The sequence below is a fragment of the Bombina bombina genome, chromosome 2, assembly GCF_027579735.1.
Source record: "Bombina bombina isolate aBomBom1 chromosome 2, aBomBom1.pri, whole genome shotgun sequence".
Taxonomy (NCBI): Eukaryota; Metazoa; Chordata; class Amphibia; order Anura; family Bombinatoridae; genus Bombina; species Bombina bombina.
The window spans coordinates 817726435-817744510 of NC_069500.1; the positions used below are offsets into that span (position 1 = coordinate 817726435).

Genomic DNA, 18076 nt, shown 5'->3' on the forward strand with positions numbered 1-18076 from the left:
GTTGTTACTGGTGCAGTTGAACTTGATACAGATGCTGTTACTGGTGCAGTTGAACTTGATACAGATGTTGTTAGTTGTTCTGTTATAGTTGGTGCAGTTGAGGTCCCTGGTACTGTTGTACTTGTTGCAGTTGCACTTGGCACAGTTGTTGTTACTGGTGCAGTTGTACTTGATACAGATTTTGTTACTTGTTCTCTTGTAGTTGGTGCAGTTGAGGTCCCTGGTACTGTTGTACTTGATGCAGCTGTTCTAGGTGCGGAAGTTGTACTTGGCACAGTTGTTATTTCTGGTGCAGTTGTACTTGATACAGATGTTATTAAATCTGAAGTTATGCTTGCTGCAGCTGTACTTGAGGTTTGTGTTATTAAAGCTAAAGTTGTGCTTTGTGCGGCTATTGTTGTCACTGGTGCAGTTGTACTTGATACAGATGTGGTTACATGCTTTGTTGTAGTTGGTGCAGTTGAGGTCCCTTGTGCTGTTGTACTTGCTGCAGTTGTTGTTACTGGTGCAGTTGTACTTGATTCAGATGTTGTTACTTGTTCTGTTGTAGTTGGTGCAGTTGAGGTCCCTGGTACTGTTTTACTTGCTGCAGTTGCACTTGGCACAGTTGTTGTTACTGGTGCATTTGTACTTGGCACTGTTGTTGTTACTGGTGCAGTTGTACTTGATACAAATGTTGTTACTTGCTCTGTTGTAGTTGGTGTAGTTGAGGTCCCTTGTGCTTTTGTACTTGATGCAGTTGTTGTAGTTGCTGCAGTTGTACTTGGCACAGTTGTTGTTACTGGTGCAGTTGTACTTGGCACAGTTGTTGTTACTGGTGCAGTTGAACTTGAAACAGATGTTGTTACTTTTTCTGTTGTAGTTGGTGCAGTTGAGGTCCCTCGTACTGTTTTACTTGATGCAGCTGTTGTAGGTGCTGCAGTTGTACTTGGCCCAGTTGTTGTTACTGATGCAGTTGTGCTTGATACAGATGTTGTTAAATCTGAAGTTATGCTTTCTGCAGCTGTACTTGAGGTTGGTGTTATTACAGCTAAATGTGTGCTTTGTGCAGCTATTGTTGTCACTGGTGCAGTTGTACTTGATGCAGATGTGGTTACTTGCTCTGTTGTAGTTGGTGCAGTTGAGGTCCCTGGTGCTGTTGTACTTGATGTAGCTATTGTAGGTGTGGAAGTTGTACTTGGCACAGTTGTTGTTACTGGTGCAGTTGTACTTGATCCAGTTGTTGTTACTGGTGTTGTTAAATCTGAAATTGTGATTTGTGCAGCAGTTGTTATTAATGGTGCAGTTGTATATGTAGTTGCAGGTGCAGCTGTACTTGAGGTTGCTGTCATTAAAGCTAAAGTTGTGCTTTTTTTAGCTATTGTTGTCACTGGTGCTGTTGAACTTGATGTAGATGAGGTTACTTGCTCTGTTGTAGTTGGTGCAGTTGAGGTGCCTGGTGCTGTTGTACTTGATGCAGCTGTTGAAGGTGCAGCAGTTGTACTTTGTCCAGATGTTGTTACTGGTATAGTTGAACTTGAAGTAGCTCTTGTAGTTGATACCAGGAAGGTCTCGTTCACTGTTGAATATTCTTCAATGACAGAGTAGAAGATATTGAATGCATTCCTCATACATTGTGTACCATTATGGTGATTTCTCATCTTTGATCCATGGAACCCTCCTCATTACAATACTAGTAAATCAATCACTGGTTCTAGTTGTGAAATGTGCCTGTAGCTATGCCTCATGTTTTGTATACATATTATTTACTAATCTGATGAGTTGTCTCAAAGTGTGCACAAAGGCACACTTTGAGACCCTCACAGGTGATTAGTTTGCGCTCTATAAGTACCTAATAGATAGATAGATAGAAGGTGTTGTAAAACCGCATTTCTTGCCCTTTTCATCCTTAACTTACTATGGGCTAGATCACAAGTGCAGCGCAAGCTTTTTCCTTTCATTCTATTGGCTGATTTGAATTTAAAGATTCAAATAAGCCAATAGGAATGCAAGGTGGGGTACCTTGCATTCACTTTTCAGTGTGCGGCTGAAGACCGCATGAAGAGGGGCTCCGTGTCACTGATCTGAAGAGGAGACATGACGTTGCCGCCGATTTCACCGGATGCAGTTAGAAGATAAACCTGTGATGAAGATGGATGAAGGTGGACCAACGATGAAGGTGGAGCGCCGCAGGGAGGAAGATGGAGCGCTACCCTTCATCATCGGTGAGTAACAAATTTGGGGATAGTGTTAGTTTTTTTTGTTTTGTTGTTTTGGGTGTTTTTTTTTTTATAGATGAGGGTTTTTATTTTTTTTGAGCAGCAAAAGAGCTGAATGCCCTTTTAAGGGGAATGCTCATCCAAATGCCCCTTTCAGGGCAATGGGTAATTTTTTTTTTTTTAGTTAAGTTTTTTTTATTTTGGGTGGTTGTAATGTTAGAGAGTTTAGTATTTTTTGCACAAAAAGAGCTGATCGCTTTAGGGCAATGCCCTACAAAAAGCCCTTTTAAGTGCTATTGGTAGTTTATTTTTAGAATAGGTTTTTTTTATTTTGGGGTTGTTGTTTTTTTTTTTTTTAAAGGGTATTACAAAAGGATTAAAAAAAATTGTTCTTGGTAAAAAAAAAGATATTTTCTGTAATGTTTTTTTTTAATTTTTCTGTAATGGCAGTTTTTTTTCTGCAATATTAGGTTTTCATTTTTAAAGGTAAGATTGGGTTTTTATTTAATTTACAGGTAAGTTTTTTTAAGGTAGTTAGGATTATCTTTTTAGTTAATTAAGGGGTATTTTAATTTGGGTTGTTAAGGAGTGTTAGGTTAGGGGGTTTAGATGTTAGTTTGCATTGTGGGGGGATGGCGGTTTAGGGGTTAATAGTTTATTTATGTATTTTGCTATGTGGATGGGTGGAGGTTTAGGGGTTAATAGTTTATTTCGGTATTTTGCTATGTGGGGGGATGGTGATTTAGGGGTTAATAGGCTAGGGGCTTATGGTAGGGTGTTTTTTTTCTCCATTGACTTCTATGTGGAATGCAAAAATGCGAGGTTGCTTGCCCGAGTAGTATGTTAGCTTTTTCCCCCCACTTTTTTGTCTCCATTGGTTCCTATGGGGGAGCACATGCACGCAAAAACTCAGCTTAAGATTCGGGTTACCGCTAGCGCAGAATACGTTTTTTTTTCAACTTGTAATACCAGTGGAATCCGTCAAGTACAAAAAGCCTAAACGTTAGCAAAGATTTTTTTTACCGTGGCACTTGTAATCTAGCCCTATATCTTATGTTATATTTGATCTAAGTAGTTTTTCAGACACTCCCTTTGTGTGACACGGATGACTAATACGTTCAAAAATAAGACAGTAAACATGTGGTCTTACCTGTGGAACCCTGTGTAGTCTGCATTGTTGTTGTCGTCTTAGCTGGAGTCTGGTTTACAGGATTGTTGGTAACTGGCTGGATAACTTCTTCTGTAACAGCTATTTAAACCCAATGGTTATGAGGTTAAAATCCATAGAACTACCCACAAATATAACACTCACACAATGCCCAAGCAAACCAGGACTATAACTATAGCTTAAGTATATACCCTGACTAATCAATGTGATTAAATCTATCCCCACCCAAACTCAAAACCATAAGCTCATTCTCCCCTAGCAAAATGCATGTAGTCTAAAGGCACATATAGCAACATTTATTTATATATATATATATATATATATATATATATATATATATATATATATATATATATATATATATAAATTAAAGTGGGATTTCAACTGGTTTGTGACCACTTTATAAAAGCATTTGATATATACTCCATAATGTGTATTATTCTGCAAACAATTACTCTTAATTACAATTGGAAAAACTAAATATGGTTCTTATTTTGCAAATTCTGTGTTATTTAAAATGCTATGTATTCGTACTTCCCATAAGTTTCCATAGGTTGTATGTTATCTGCACATATTTAAAATATAGTATCAAAAAAGGAAAATACTAACTTGACAATACTGTCACTGATACAGTTGAACTTTGTAAATCTATTGGTACTGGTGAACTTGATATCGGCGCAGTTGTTTCTTTTGCAGTTGTGCTTGATGTTCCGATTGGCTCAGAAGCAGTTTTAGTTGACATAGCTGTTGTAGGTCCTGCAGTTGTACTTGGCACAGTTGTTGTTACTGGTGCAGTTGTACTTGATACAGATGTTGTTAAATGTTCTGTTGTAGTTGGTGCAGTTGAGGTCCCTGCTACTGTTGTACTTGATGCAGCTATTGTAGGTGCTGCAGTTGTACTTGGCACAGTTGTTGTTACTGGAGCAGTTGTACTTCGCACAGTTGTTGTTAATGGTGCAGTTGAACTTGATACAGATGTTGTTACTTGATCTGTTGTAGTTGAGGTGCCTAGTACTGTTGTACTTGATGCAGCTGTTGTAGGTGCTGCAGTTGTACTTGGCACTGTTGTTGTTACTGATGCAGATGTACTTGATACAGATGTTGTTACTTGTTCTGTTGTAGTTGGTGCAGTTGATGTCCCTGGTACTGTTGTACTTGATGCAGCTGTTGTAGGTTCTGCAGTTACACTTGGCATTGTTGCTGTTACTGGTGCAGTTGTACTTGATACAGATATTGCTACTTGTTCTGTTGTAGTTGGTGTAGTTGAGGTCCGTGGTTCTGTTGTACTTGATGCAGCTGTTGTAGGTGCTGCAGTTGTACTTGGCACAGTTGTTGTTACTGATGCAGTTGTACTTGATACAGATGTTGTTACTTGTTCTGTTGTAGTTGGTGCAGTTGAGGTCCCTAGTACTGTTGTACTTGATGCAGCTGTTGTAGGTGCTGCAGTTGTACTTGGCACAGTTGTTGTTAATGGTGCAGTTGAACTTGATACAGATGTTGTTACTTGATCTGTTGTAGTTGGTGCAGTTGAGGTCCCTAGTACAGTTGTACTTGATGTAGCTGTTGTAGGTACTGCAGTTGTACTCGGCACAGTTGTTGTTACTGATGCAGATGTACTTGATACAGATGTTGTTACTTGTTCTGTTGTAGTTGGTGCAGTTAAGGTCCCTGGTACTGTTGTACTTGATGCAGCTGTTGTAGGTGCTGCAGTTGTTCTTGGCACAGTTGTTGTTACTGGTACAGTTGTACTTGATGCAGATGTGGTTACTTGCTCTGTTGTAGTTAGTGGAATTGAGGTCCCTGGTGCTGTTGTACTAGATGTAGCTGTTGTAGGTGCTGCAGTTGTACTTGGCACAGTTGTTGTTACTGGTGCAGTTGTACTTGATGTATCTGTTGTAGGTGCTGCAGTTGTACTTGGCACAGTTGTTGTAACTGGCGCAGTTTTACTTGATACAGATGTTGTTAAATCTGAAGTTGTGCTTTGTTCAGCTGTTGTTATTATTGATTCGGTTGTAGAAGTAGTGGCTGTTGCAGCTGTACTTGAGGTTGCTGTTGTTAAAGCTAAATTAGTGCTTTGTGTAGCTATTGTTGTCACTGATGCAATTGTACTTGATGCAGATGTGATTTCGTCTTCTTTTGTACTTGGTGCAGTTGATGTTATTGGTGCAGTTGTACTTGATGAATCTTTTGTAGGTGCTGCAGTTGTACTTGGCACAGTTGTTTTTACTTGTGCAGTTGTACTTGATACAGATGTTGTTACTGGTGCAGTTGTACTTGATACAGATGTTGTTACTGGTGCAGTTGTACTTGATACAGATGTTAAATCTGAAGTTGTGCTTTGTTCAGCTGTTGTTATTACTGGTATGGTTGTAGAAGTAGTGGCTGTTGCAGCTGTACTTGATGTTGCTGTTAAAGTAGTGATTTGTGTAGCTATTGTTGTCACTGATGCAATTGTACTTGATGCAGATGTGATAACTTCTTCTTTTGTACTTGGTGAAGTTGATGTTATTGGTGCTGTTGTACTTGATGCAGCTGTTGTAGGTGCTGTAGTTGTACTTGGCACTGTTGTTGTTACTGGTACAGTTGTACTTGATACAGATGTTGTTACTTGTTCTGTTTTAGTTGGTGCAATTGAGGTCCATGGTACTGTTGTACTTGAAGCTGTTGTAGGTGCTGCAGTTGTACTTGGCACAGTTGTTGTTACTGGAGCAGTTGTACTTGGCACAGTTGTTGTTACTGGTGCAGTTGAACTTGATACAGATGTTGTTACTTGATCTGTTGTAGTTGAGGTGCCTAGTACTTTTGTACTTGATGCAGCTGTTGTAGATGCTGCAGTTGTACTTGGCACTGTTGTTGTTACTGGTGCAGTTGTACTTGATACAGATGGTGTTACATGCTCTGTTGTAGTTGGTGCAGTTGAGGTCCCTGGTACTGTTGTACTTGATGCAGCTGTTGTAGGTGCTGCAGTTGTACTTGGCACAGTTGTTGTTACTGGTGCAGTTGTACTTGATACAGATGTTGTTACTTGTTCTGTTGTAGCTGGTGCAGTTGATGTCCCAGGTACTGCTGTACTTGATGCAGCTGTTGTAGGTGCTGCAGTTGTACTTGGCACTGTTGTTGTTACTGGTGCAGTTGTACTTGATACAGATGTTGTTACTTGTTCTGTTATAGTTGGTGCAGTTGAGGTCCCTGGTACTGTTGTAATTGATGCAGCTGTTGTAGGTGCTGCAGTTGTACTTGATACAGTTTTTGTTACTGGAGCAGTTGTACTTGGCACAGTAGTTGAACTTGATACAGATGTTGTTACTTGTTCTGTTGTAGCTGGTGCAGTTGATGTCCCTGGAACTGTTGTACTTGATGCAGCTGTTGTAGGTGCTTCAGTTGTACTTGGCACTGTTGTTGTTACTGGTGCAGTTGTACTTGATAGAGATGTTGTTACTTGTTCTGGTGTAGTTGGTGCAGTTGATGTCCCTAGTACTGTTGTACTTGATGCAGCTGTTGTAGGTGTTGTAGTTGTACTTGGCACTGTTGTTGTTACTGGTGCAGTTGTACTTGGTACAGATAGTGTTACTTGTTCTGTTGTAGTTGGTGCAGTTGAGGTCCCTGGTACTCTTGTACTTGATGCAGCTGTTGTAGGTGTTGTAGTTGTACTTGGTACTGTTGTTGTTACTGGTGCAGTTGTACTTGATACAGATAGTGTTACTTGTTCTGTTGTAGTTGGTGCAGTTGATGTCCCTGGTACTCTTGTACTTGATGCAGCTGTTGTAGGTGCTGCAGTTGTACTTGGCACAGTTGTTGTTACTGGAGCAGTTGTACTTGGCACAGTTGTTGTTACTGGTGCAGTTGAACTTGATACAGATGTTGTTACTTGATCTGTTGTAGTTGAGGTGCCTAGTACTGTTGTACTTGATGCAGCTGTTGCAGGTGCTGCAGTTGTACTTGGCACTGTTGTTGTTACTGGTGCAGTTGTACTTGATACAGATGGTGTTACTTGTTCTGTTGTAATTGGTGCAGTTGAGGTCCCTGGTACTGTTGTACTTGATGCAGCTGTTGTAGGTGCTGCAGTTGTACTTGGCACAGTTTTTGTTACTGGAGCAGTTGTACTTTGCACAGTATTTGTTACTGGTGAACTTGATACAGATGTTGTTACTTGATCTGTTGTAGTTGAGGTGCCTAGTACTGTTGTACTTGATGCAGCTGTTGTAGGTGCTGCTGTTGTACTTGGCACTGTTGTTGTTACTGGTGCAGTTGTACTTGATACAGATGTTGTTACTTGTTCTGGTGTAGTTGGTGCAGTTGATGTCCCTAGTACTGTTGTACTTGATGCAGCTGTTGTAGGTGTTGTAGTTGTACTTGGCACTGTTGTTGTTACTGGTGCAGTTGTACTTGGTACAGATAGTGTTACTTGTTCTGTTGTAGTTGGTGCAGTTGAGGTCCCTGGTACTCTTGTACTTGATGCAGCTGTTGTAGGTGTTGTAGTTGTACTTGGTACTGTTGTTGTTACTGGTGCAGTTGTACTTGATACAGATAGTGTTACTTGTTCTGTTGTAGTTGGTGCAGTTGATGTCCCTGGTACTCTTGTACTTGATGCAGCTGTTGTAGGTGCTGCAGTTGTACTTGGCACAGTTGTTGTTACTGGAGCAGTTGTACTTGGCACAGTTGTTGTTACTGGTGCAGTTGAACTTGATACAGATGTTGTTACTTGATCTGTTGTAGTTGAGGTGCCTAGTACTGTTGTACTTGATGCAGCTGTTGCAGGTGCTGCAGTTGTACTTGGCACTGTTGTTGTTACTGGTGCAGTTGTACTTGATACAGATGGTGTTACTTGTTCTGTTGTAATTGGTGCAGTTGAGGTCCCTGGTACTGTTGTACTTGATGCAGCTGTTGTAGGTGCTGCAGTTGTACTTGGCACAGTTTTTGTTACTGGAGCAGTTGTACTTTGCACAGTTTTTGTTACTGGTGAACTTGATACAGATGTTGTTACTTGATCTGTTGTAGTTGAGGTGCCTAGTACTGTTGTACTTGATGCAGCTGTTGTAGGTGCTGCTGTTGTACTTGGCACTGTTGTTGTTACTGGTGCAGTTGTACTTGATACAGATGTTGTTACTTGTTCTGTTGTAGCTGGTGCAGTTGATGTCCCTGGTACTGTTGTACTTGATGCAGCTGTTGTAGGTGCTGCAGTTGTACTTGGCACAGTTGTTGTTACTGGTGCAGTTGTACTTGATACAGATGTTGTTACTTGTTCTGTTGTAGCTGGTGCAGTTGATGTCCCTGGTACTGTTGTACTTGATGCAGCTGTTGTAGGTGCTGCAGTTGTACTTGGCACTGTTGTTGTTACTGGTGCAGTTGTACTTGATACAGATGTTGTTACTTGTTCTGTAGTAGTTGGTGCAGTTGAGGTCACTGGTACTGTTGTACTTGATGCAACTGTTGTAGGTGCTGCAGTTGTACTTGGCACAGTTGTTTTTACTGGTGCAGTTGAACTTGATACAAATGTTGTTACTTGATCTGTTGTAGTTGAGGTGCCTAGTACTGTTGTACTTGATGCAGCTGTTGTAGGTGCTGCAGTTGTACTTGGCACTGTTGTTGTTACTGGTGCAGTTGTACTTGATACAGATGTTGTTACTTGTTCTGTTATAGTTGGTGCAGTTGAGGTCCCTAGTACTGTTGTACTTGATGCAGCTGTTGTAGGCGCTGCAGTTTTACTTGGTACAGTTTTTGTTACTAGAGCAGTTGTACTTGGCACAGTTGTTGTTACTGGTGCAGTTGTACTTGATACAGATGCTGTTACTTGATCTGTTGTAGTTGGTGCAGTTGAGGTTCCTAGTACTGTTGTACTTGATGCAGCTGTTGTAGGTGTTGTAGTTGTACTTGGCACTGTTGTTGTTACTGGTGCAGTTGTACTTGATACAGATGTTGTGAAATCTAAAGTTATGCTTTCTGCAGCTGTTGTTATTACTGGTACAGTTGTAGAAGTAGTGGATGTTGCAGTTGTACTTGATGATGCTGTTGTTAAAGCTAAAGTTGTGCTTTGCGTAGCTATTGTTGTCACTGATGCAATTGTACTTGATGCAGATGTGATTACTTCTTCTTTTGTACTTGGTGCAGTTGATGTTATTGGTGCTGTTGTACTTGATGCAGCTGTTGTAGGTGCTGCAGTTGTACTTGGCACAGTTGTTGTTACTGGTACATTTGTACTTGATACATATGTTGTTAAATCTGAAGTTGTGCTTTGTTCAGCTGTTATTATTACTGGTTCGGTTGCAGATGTACTTGATGTTGCTGTTGTTAAAGCTAAAGTTGTGCTTTGTGTAGCGATTGTTCTCACTGATGCAATTGTATTTGATGCAGATGTGATTACTTCTTCTTTTGTACTTGGTGCAGTTGATGTTATTGGTGCAGTTGTACTTGATGTATCTGTTCTAGGTGCTGCAGTTGTACTTGGCACAGTTGTTGTTACTGGAGCAGTTGTACTTGGCACAGTTGTTGTTAATGGTGCAGTTGAACTTGATACAGATGTTGTTACTTGATCTGTTGTAGTTGGTGTGGTTGAGGTCCCTGGTACTGTTGTACTCGATACAGCTGTTGTAGGTGCTGCAGTTGTACTTGGCACAGTTGTTGTTACTGGAGGAGTTGTACTTGGAACAGTTGTTGTTACTGGTGCAGTTGAACTTGATACAGATGTTGTTACTTGTTCTGTTGTAGTTGGTGCAGTTGAGGTCCCTGGTACTGTTGTACTTGATGCAACTGTTGTAGGTTCTGCAGTTATACTTGGCATTGTTGCTGTTACTGGTGCAGTTGTACTTGATACAGATATTGCTACTTGTTCTGTTGTAGTTGGTGTAGTTGAGGTCCATGGTACTGTTGTACTTGATGCAGCTGTTGTAGGTGCTGCAGATGTACTTGGCACTGTTGTTGTTACTGGTGCAGTTGTACTTGATACAGATGGTGTTACTTGTTCTGTTGTAGTTGGTGCAGTTGAGGTCCCTGGTACTGTTGTACTTGATGCAGCTGTTGTAGGTGCTGCAGTTGTACTTGGCACAGTTTTTGTTACTGGAGCAGTTGTACTTGGCACAGATGGTGTTACTTGATCTGTTGTAGTTGAGGTGCCTAGCACTGTTGTACTTGATGCAGCTGTTGTAGTTGCTGCAATTGTACTTGGCACTGTTGTTGTTACTGGTGCAGTTGTACTTGATACAGATGTTGTTACTTGTTCTGTTGTAGCTGGTGCAGTTGATGTGCCTGGTACAGTTGTACTTGATGCAGCTGTTGTAGGTGCTGCAGTTTTACTTGGCACTGTTGTTGTTACTGGTGCAGTTGTACTTGATACAGATGTTGTTACTTGTTCTGTTGTAGCTGGTGCAGTTGATGTCCCTGGTACTGTTGTACTTGATGCAGCTGTTGTAGGTGCGGAAGTTGTACTTGGCACTGTTGTTGTTACTGGTGCAGTTGTACTTGATACAGATGTTGTTACTTGTTCTGTTGTAGTTGGTGCAGTTGAGGTCCCTGGTACTGTTGTACTTGATGCAACTGTTGTAGGTGCTGCAGTTGTACTTGGTACAGTTTTTGTTACTGGAGCAGTTGTACTTGGCACAGTTGTTGTTACTGGTGCAGTTGAACTTGATACAGATGTTGTTACTTGATCTGTTGTAGTTGGTGCAGTTGAGGTCCCTGGTACTGTTGTACTTGATGCAGCTATTGTAGGTGCTGCAGTTGTACTTGGTACAGTTTTTGTTACTGGTGCAGTTGAACTTGATACATATGTTGTTACTTGATCTGTTGTAGTTGAGGTGCCTAGTACTGTTGTACGTGATGTAGCTGTAGTAGGTGCTGCAGTTGTACTTGGCACTGTTGTTGTTACTGGTGCAGTTGTACTTGATACAGATGTTGTTACTTGATCTGTTGTAGTTGGTGCAGTTGAGGTCCCTAGTACTGTTGTACTTGATGCAGCTGTTGTAGGTGTTGTAGTTGTACTTGGCACTGTTGTTGTTACTGGTACAGTTGTACTTGATACAGATGTTGTTACGTGTTCTGTTGTAGTTGGTGCAGTTGAGGTCCCTGGTACTGTTGTACTTGATTCAACTGTTGTAGGTGCTGCAGTTATACTTGGCACAGTTGTTGTTACTGGAGCAGTTGTACTTGGCACAGTTGTTGTTACTGGTGCAGTTGAACTTGATACAGATGTTGTTACTTGATCTGTTGTAGTTGAGGTGCCTAGTACTGTTGTACTTGATGCAGCTGTTGTAGGTGCTGCAGTTGTACTTGGCACTGTTGTTGTTACTGATGCAGATGTACTTGATACAGATGTTGTTACTTGTTCTGTTGTAGTTGGTGCAGTTGATGTCCCTGGTACTGTTGTACTTGATGCAGCTATTGTAGGTGCTGCAGTTGTACTTGGTACAGTATTTGTTACTGGAGCAGTTGTACTTGGCACAGTTGTTGTTACTGGTGCAGTTGAACTTGATACATATGTTGTTTCTTGATCTGTTGTAGGTGAGGTGCCTTGTAGTGTTGTACTTGATGCAGCTGTTGTTGGTGCTGCAGTTGTACTTGGCACTGTTGTTGTTACTGGTGCAGTTGTACTTGATACAGATGTTGTTACTTGATCTGTTGTAGTTGGTGCAGTTGAGGTCCCTAGTACTGTTGTACTTGATGCAGCTGTTGTAGGTGTTGTAGTTGTACTTGGCACTGTTGTTGTTACTGGTGCAGTTGTACTTGATACAGATGTTGTTACTTGTTCTGTTGTAGTTGATGCAGTTGAGGTGCCTGGTACTGTTGTACTTGATTCAACTGTTGTAGGTGCTGCAGTTGTACTTGGCACAGTTGTTGTTACTGGAGCAGTTGTACTTGGCACAGTTGTTGTTACTGGTGCAGTTGAACTTGATACAGATGTTGTTACTTGATCTGTTGTAGTTGAGGTGCCTAAAACTGTTGTACTTGATGCAGCTGTTGTAGGTGTTGTAGTTGTACTTGTCACTGTTGTTGTTACTGGTACAGTTGTACTTGATACAGATGTTGTTATGTGTTCTGTTGTAGTTGGTGCAGTTGAGGTCCCTGGTACTGTTGTACTTGATTCAACTGTTGTAGGTGCTGCAGTTGTACTTGGCACAGTTGTTGTTTCTGGAGCAGTTGTACTTGGCACAGTTGTTGTTACTGGTGCAGTTGAACTTGATACAGATGTTGTTACTTGATCTGTTGTAGTTGAGGTGCCTAGTACTGTTGTACTTGATGCAGCTGTTATAGGTGCTGCAGTTGTACTTGGCACTGTTGTTGTTACTGGTGCAGTTGTACTTGATACAGATGTTGTTACTTGTTCTGTTGTAGTTGGTGCAGTTGAGGTCACTGGTACTGTTGTACTTGATGCAGCTATTGTAGGTGCTGCAGTTGTACTTGGTACAGTTTTTGTTACTGGAGCAGTTGTACTTGGCACAGTTGTTGTTACTGGTGCAGTTGAACTTGATACATATGTTGTTTCTTGATCTGTTGTAGGTGAGGTGCCTAGTAGTGTTGTACTTGATGCAGCTGTTGTAGGTGCTGCAGTTGTACTTGGCACTGTTGTTGTTACTGGTGCAGTTGTACTTGATACAGATGTTGTTACTTGATCTGTTGTAGTTGGTGCAGTTGAGGTCCCTAGTACTGTTGTACTTGATGCAGCTGTTGTAGGTGTTGTAGTTGTACTTGACACTGTTGTTGTTACTGGTGCAGTTGTACTTGATACAGATGTTGTTACTTGTTCTGTTGTAGTTGGTGCCGTTGAGGTCCCTGGTACTGTTGTACTTGATGCAACTGTTGTAGGTGCTGTCCTTGTACTTGGCACAGTTGTTGTTAATGGAGCAGTTGTACTTGGCACCGTTGTTGTTACTGGTGCAGTTGAACTTGATACAGATGTTGTTACTTGATCTGTTGTAGTTGAGGTGCCTAGTACTGTTGTACTTGATGCAGCTGTTGTAGGTGCTGCAGTTGTACTTGGCACTGTTGTTGTTACTGGTGCAGTTGTACTTGATACAGATGTTGTTACTTGTTCTGTTGTAGTTGGTGTAGTTGAGGTCCCTGGTACTGTTGTACTTGATGCAGCTATTGTAGGTGCTGCAGTTGTACTTGGTACAGTTTTTGTTACTGGAGCAGTTGTACTTGGCACAGATGTTGTTACTGGTGCAGTTGAACTTGATACATATGTTGTTACTTGATCTGTTGTAGTTGAGGTGCCTAGTACTGTTGTACTTGATGCAGCTGTTGTAGGTGCTGCAGTTGTACTTGGCACTGTTGTTTTTACTGGTGCAATTGTACTTGATACAGATGTTGTTACTTGATCTGTTGTTGTTGGTGCAGTTGAGGTCCCTAGTACTGTTGTACTTGATGCAGCTGTTGTAGGTGTTGTAGTTGTACTTGGCACTGTTGTTGTTACTGGTACAGTTGTACTTGATACAGATGTTGTTACTTGTTCTGTTGTAGTTGGTGCAGTTGAGGTCCCTGGTACTGTTGTACTTGATGAATCTGTTGTAGGTGCTGCAGTTGTACTTGGCACTGTTGTTGTTACTGGTGCAGTTGTACTTGATACAGATGTTGTTACTTGTTCTGTTGTAGTCGGTGCAGTTGAGGTCCCTGGTACTGTTGTACTTGATGCAGCTATTGTAGGTGCTGCAGTTGTATTTGGTACAGTTTTTGTTACTGGAGCAGTTTTACTTGGCACGGATGTTGTTACTGGTGCAGTTGAACTTGATACATATGTTGTTACTTGATCTGTTGTAGTTGAGGTGCCTAGTACTGTTGTACTTGATGCAGCTGTTGTAGGTGCTGCAGTTGTACTTGGCACTGTTGTTGTTACTGGTGCAGTTGTACTTGATACAGATGTTGTTACTTGATCTGTTGTTGTTGGTGCAGTTGAGGTCCCTAGTACTGTTGTACTTGATGCAGCTGTTGTAGGTGTTGTAGTTGTACTTGGCACTGTTGTTGTTACTGGTACAGTTGTACTTGATACAGATGTTGTTACTTGTTCTGTTGTAGTAGGTGCAGTTGAGGTCCCTGGTACTGTTGTACTTGATGCATCTGTTGTAGGTGCTGCAGTTGTATTTGGCACAGTTGTTGTTACTGGAGCAGTTGTACTTGGCACAGTTGTTGTTACTGGTGCAGTTGTACTTGATACAGATGTTGTTACTTGATCTGTTGTAGTTGAGGTGCCTAGTACTGTTGTACTTGATGCAGCTGTTGTAGGTGCTGCAGTTGTATTTGGAACTGTTGTTGTTACTGGTGCAGTTGTACTTGATACAGATGTTGTTACTTGATCTGTTGTTGTTGGTGCAGTTGAGGTCCCTAGTACTGTTGTACTTGATGCAGCTGTTGTAGGTGTTGTAGTTGTACTTGGCACTGTTGCTGTTACTGGTACAGTTGTACTTGATACAGATGTTGTTACTTGTTCTGTTGTAGTTGGTGCCATTGTGGTCCCTGGTACTGTTGTACTTGATGCAGGTGTTGTAGGTGCTGCAGTTGTACTTGGCACAGTTTTTGTTACTGGAGCAGTTGTACTTGGCACAGTTGTTACTGGTGCAGTTGAACTTGATACAGATGGTGTTACTTGATTTGTTGTAGTTGAGGTGCCTAGTACTTTTGTACTTGATGCAGCTGTTGTGGGTGCTGCTGTTGTACTTGGCACTGTTGTTGTTACTGGTGCAGTTGTACTTGATACAGATGTTGTTACTTGTTCTGTTGTAGCTGGTGCAGTTGATGTCCCTGGTACTGTTGTACTTGATGCAGCTGTTGTAAGTGCTGCAGTTGTACTTGGCACAGTTGTTGTTACTGGTGCAGTTGTACTTGATACAGATGTTGTTACTTGTTCTGTTGTAGCTGGTGCAGTTGATGTTCCTGGTACTGTTGTACTTGATGCAGCTGTTGTTGGTGCGGCAGTTGTACTTGGCACTGTTGTTGTTACTGGTGTAGTTGAACTTGATACATATGTTGTTACTTGTTCTGTTGTAGTTGGTGCAGTTGAGGTCCCTGGTACTGTTGTACTTGATGCAACTGTTGTAGGTGCTGCAGTTGTACTTGGCACAGTTGTTGTTACTGGAGCAGTTGTACTTGGCACAGATGTTGTTACTGGTGCAGTTGAACTTGATACAGATGTTGTTACTTGATCTGTTGTAGTTGAGGTGCCTAGTACTGTTGTACTTAATGCAGCTGTTGTAGGTGCTGTAGCTGTACTTGGCACTGTTATTGTTACTGGTGCAGTTGTACTTGATACAGATGTTGTTACTTGTTCTGTTGTAGTTGGTGCAGTTGAGGTCCCTGGTACTGTTGTACTTGAAGCAGCTATTGTAGGTGCTGCAGTTGTACTTGGTACAGTTTTTGTTACTGGAGCAGTTGTACTTGGCACAGATGTTGTTACTGGTGCAGTTGAACTTGATACATATGTTGTTACTTGATCTGTTGTAGTTGAGGTGCCTTGTACTGTTGTACTTGATGTAGCTGTTGTAGGTGCTGCAGTTGTACTTGGCACTGTTGTTGTTACTGGTGCAGTTGTACTTGATACAGATGTTGTTACTTGATCTGTTGTAGTTGGTGCAGTTGAGGTCCCTAGTACTGTTGTACTTGATGCAGCTGTTGTAGGTGTTGTAGTTGTACTTGGCACTGTTGTTGTAACTGGTACAGTTGTACTTGATACAGATGTTGTTACTTGTTCTGTTGTAGTTGGTGCAGTTAAGGTCCCTGGTACTGTTGTACTTGATGCAGCCATTGTAGGTGCTGCAGTTGTACTTGGCACAGTTGTTGTTACTGGAGCAGTTGTACTTGGCACAGTTGTTGTTACTGGTGCAGTTGAACTTGATACAGATGTTGTTACTTGATCTGTTGTAGTTGAGGTGCCTAGTACTGTTGTACTTGATGCAGCTGTTGTAGGTGCTGCAGTTGTACTTGGCACTGTTGTTGTTACTGGTGCAATTGTACTTGATACAGATGGTGTTACTTGTTCTGTTGTAGTTGGTGCCGTTGTGGTCCCTGGTACTGTTGTACTTGATGCAGCTGTTGTAGGTGCTGCAGTTGTACTTGGCACAATTTTTGTTACTAGAGCAGTTGTACTTGGCACAGTTGTTGTTACTGGTGCAGTTGAACTTGATACAGATGGTGTTACTTGATCTGTTGTAGTTGAGGTGCCTAGTACTTTTGTACTTGATGCAGCTGTTGTAGGTGCTGCTGTTGTACTTGGCACTGTTGTTGTTACTGGTGCAGTTGTACTTGATACAGATGTTGTTACTTGTTCTGTTGTAGTTGGTGCAGTTGATTTCCCTGGTACTGTTGTACTTGATGCAGCTGTTGTAGGTGCTGCAGTTGTACTTGGCACAGTTGTTGTTACTGGTGCAGTTGTACTTGATATAGATGTTGTTACTTGTTCTGCTGTAGCTGGTGCAGTTGATGTCCCTGGTACTGTTGTACTTGATGCAGCTGTTGTTGGTGCTGCAGTTGTACTTGACACTGTTGTTGTTACTGGTGCAGTTGTACTTGATACAGATGTTGTTACTTGTTCTGTTGTAGTTGGTGCAGTTGAGGTCCCTGGTACTGTTGTACTTGATGCAACTGTTGTAGGTGCTGCAGTTGTAGTAGTACTTGGAACTGTTGTTGTTACTGGAGCAGTTGTACTTGGTACAGTTGTTGTTACTGGTGCATTTGAACTTGATACAGATGTTGTTACTTGATCTGTTGTAGTTGAGGTGCCTAGTAGTGTTGTACTTGATGCAGCTGTTGTAGGTGCTGCAGTTGTACTTGGCACTGTTGTTGTTACTGGTGCAGTTGTACTTGATACAGATGTTGTTACTTGATCTGTTGTAGTTGGTGCAGTTGAGGTCCCTAGTACTGTTGTACTTGATGCAGCTGTTGTAGTTGTACTTGGCACTGTTGTTGTTAATGGTTCAGCTGTACTTGATACATATGTTGTTAAATCTAAAGTTATGCTTTCTGCAGCTGTACTTGAGGTTGGTGTTATTAAAGCTAAAGTTGTGCTTTGTGCAGCTATTGTTGTCACTGGTGCATTTGTACTTGATGCAAATGTGGTTACTTGCTCTGTTGTAGTTAGTGGAATTGAGGTCCCTGGTGCTGTTGTGCTAGATGTAGCTGTTGTAGGTGCTACAGTTGTTCTTGACACAGTTGTTGTTACTGGTACAGTTGTACTTGATACAGATGTTGTTAAATCTGAAGTTGTGCTTTGTTCAGCTGTTGTTATTTCTGGTACAGTTGTAGAAGTAGTGAATGTTGCAGTTGTACTTGATAATGCTGTTGTTAAAGCTAAAGTTGTGCTTTGTGTAGCTATTGTTGTCACTGATGCAATTGTACTTGATGCAGATGTGATTACTTCTTCTTTTGTACTTGGTGCAGTTGATGTTATTGGTGCTGTTGTACTTGATGCAGTTGTTGTAGGTACTGCAGTTGTACTTGGCACAGTTGTTGTTACTGGTGCAGTTGTACTTGATACATATGTTGTTAAATCTGAAGTTGTGCTTTGTTCAGCTGTTGTTATTACTGGTTCGGTTGCAGCTGTACTTGATGTTGCTGTTGTTAAAGCTAAAGTTGTGCTTTGTGTAGCGATTGTTGTCACTGATGCAATTGTATTTGATGCAGATGTGATTAGTTCTTCTTTTGTACTTGGTGCAGTTGTACTTGATGTATCTGTTGTAGGTGCTGCAGTTGTACTTGGCACAGTTGTTGTTACTGGTGCAGTTGTACTTGA

General features: G+C 41.4%; 1 protein-coding gene across 3 annotated transcripts in view; it reads right to left on the reverse strand.

Annotated features, from left to right (window-relative positions):
• Positions 1-18076, reverse strand: part of LOC128649677 (mucin-17-like) — a 116185-nt gene that overhangs the window by 56104 nt on the left and 42005 nt on the right. For all 3 annotated transcript variants that reach the window (XM_053703068.1, XM_053703067.1, XM_053703066.1), the window contains exon 4: positions 3349-3447. In XM_053703068.1, the coding sequence (XP_053559043.1) occupies positions 3349-3447 (99 nt within the window). The remainder of the gene's footprint in view (positions 1-3348; positions 3448-18076) is intronic.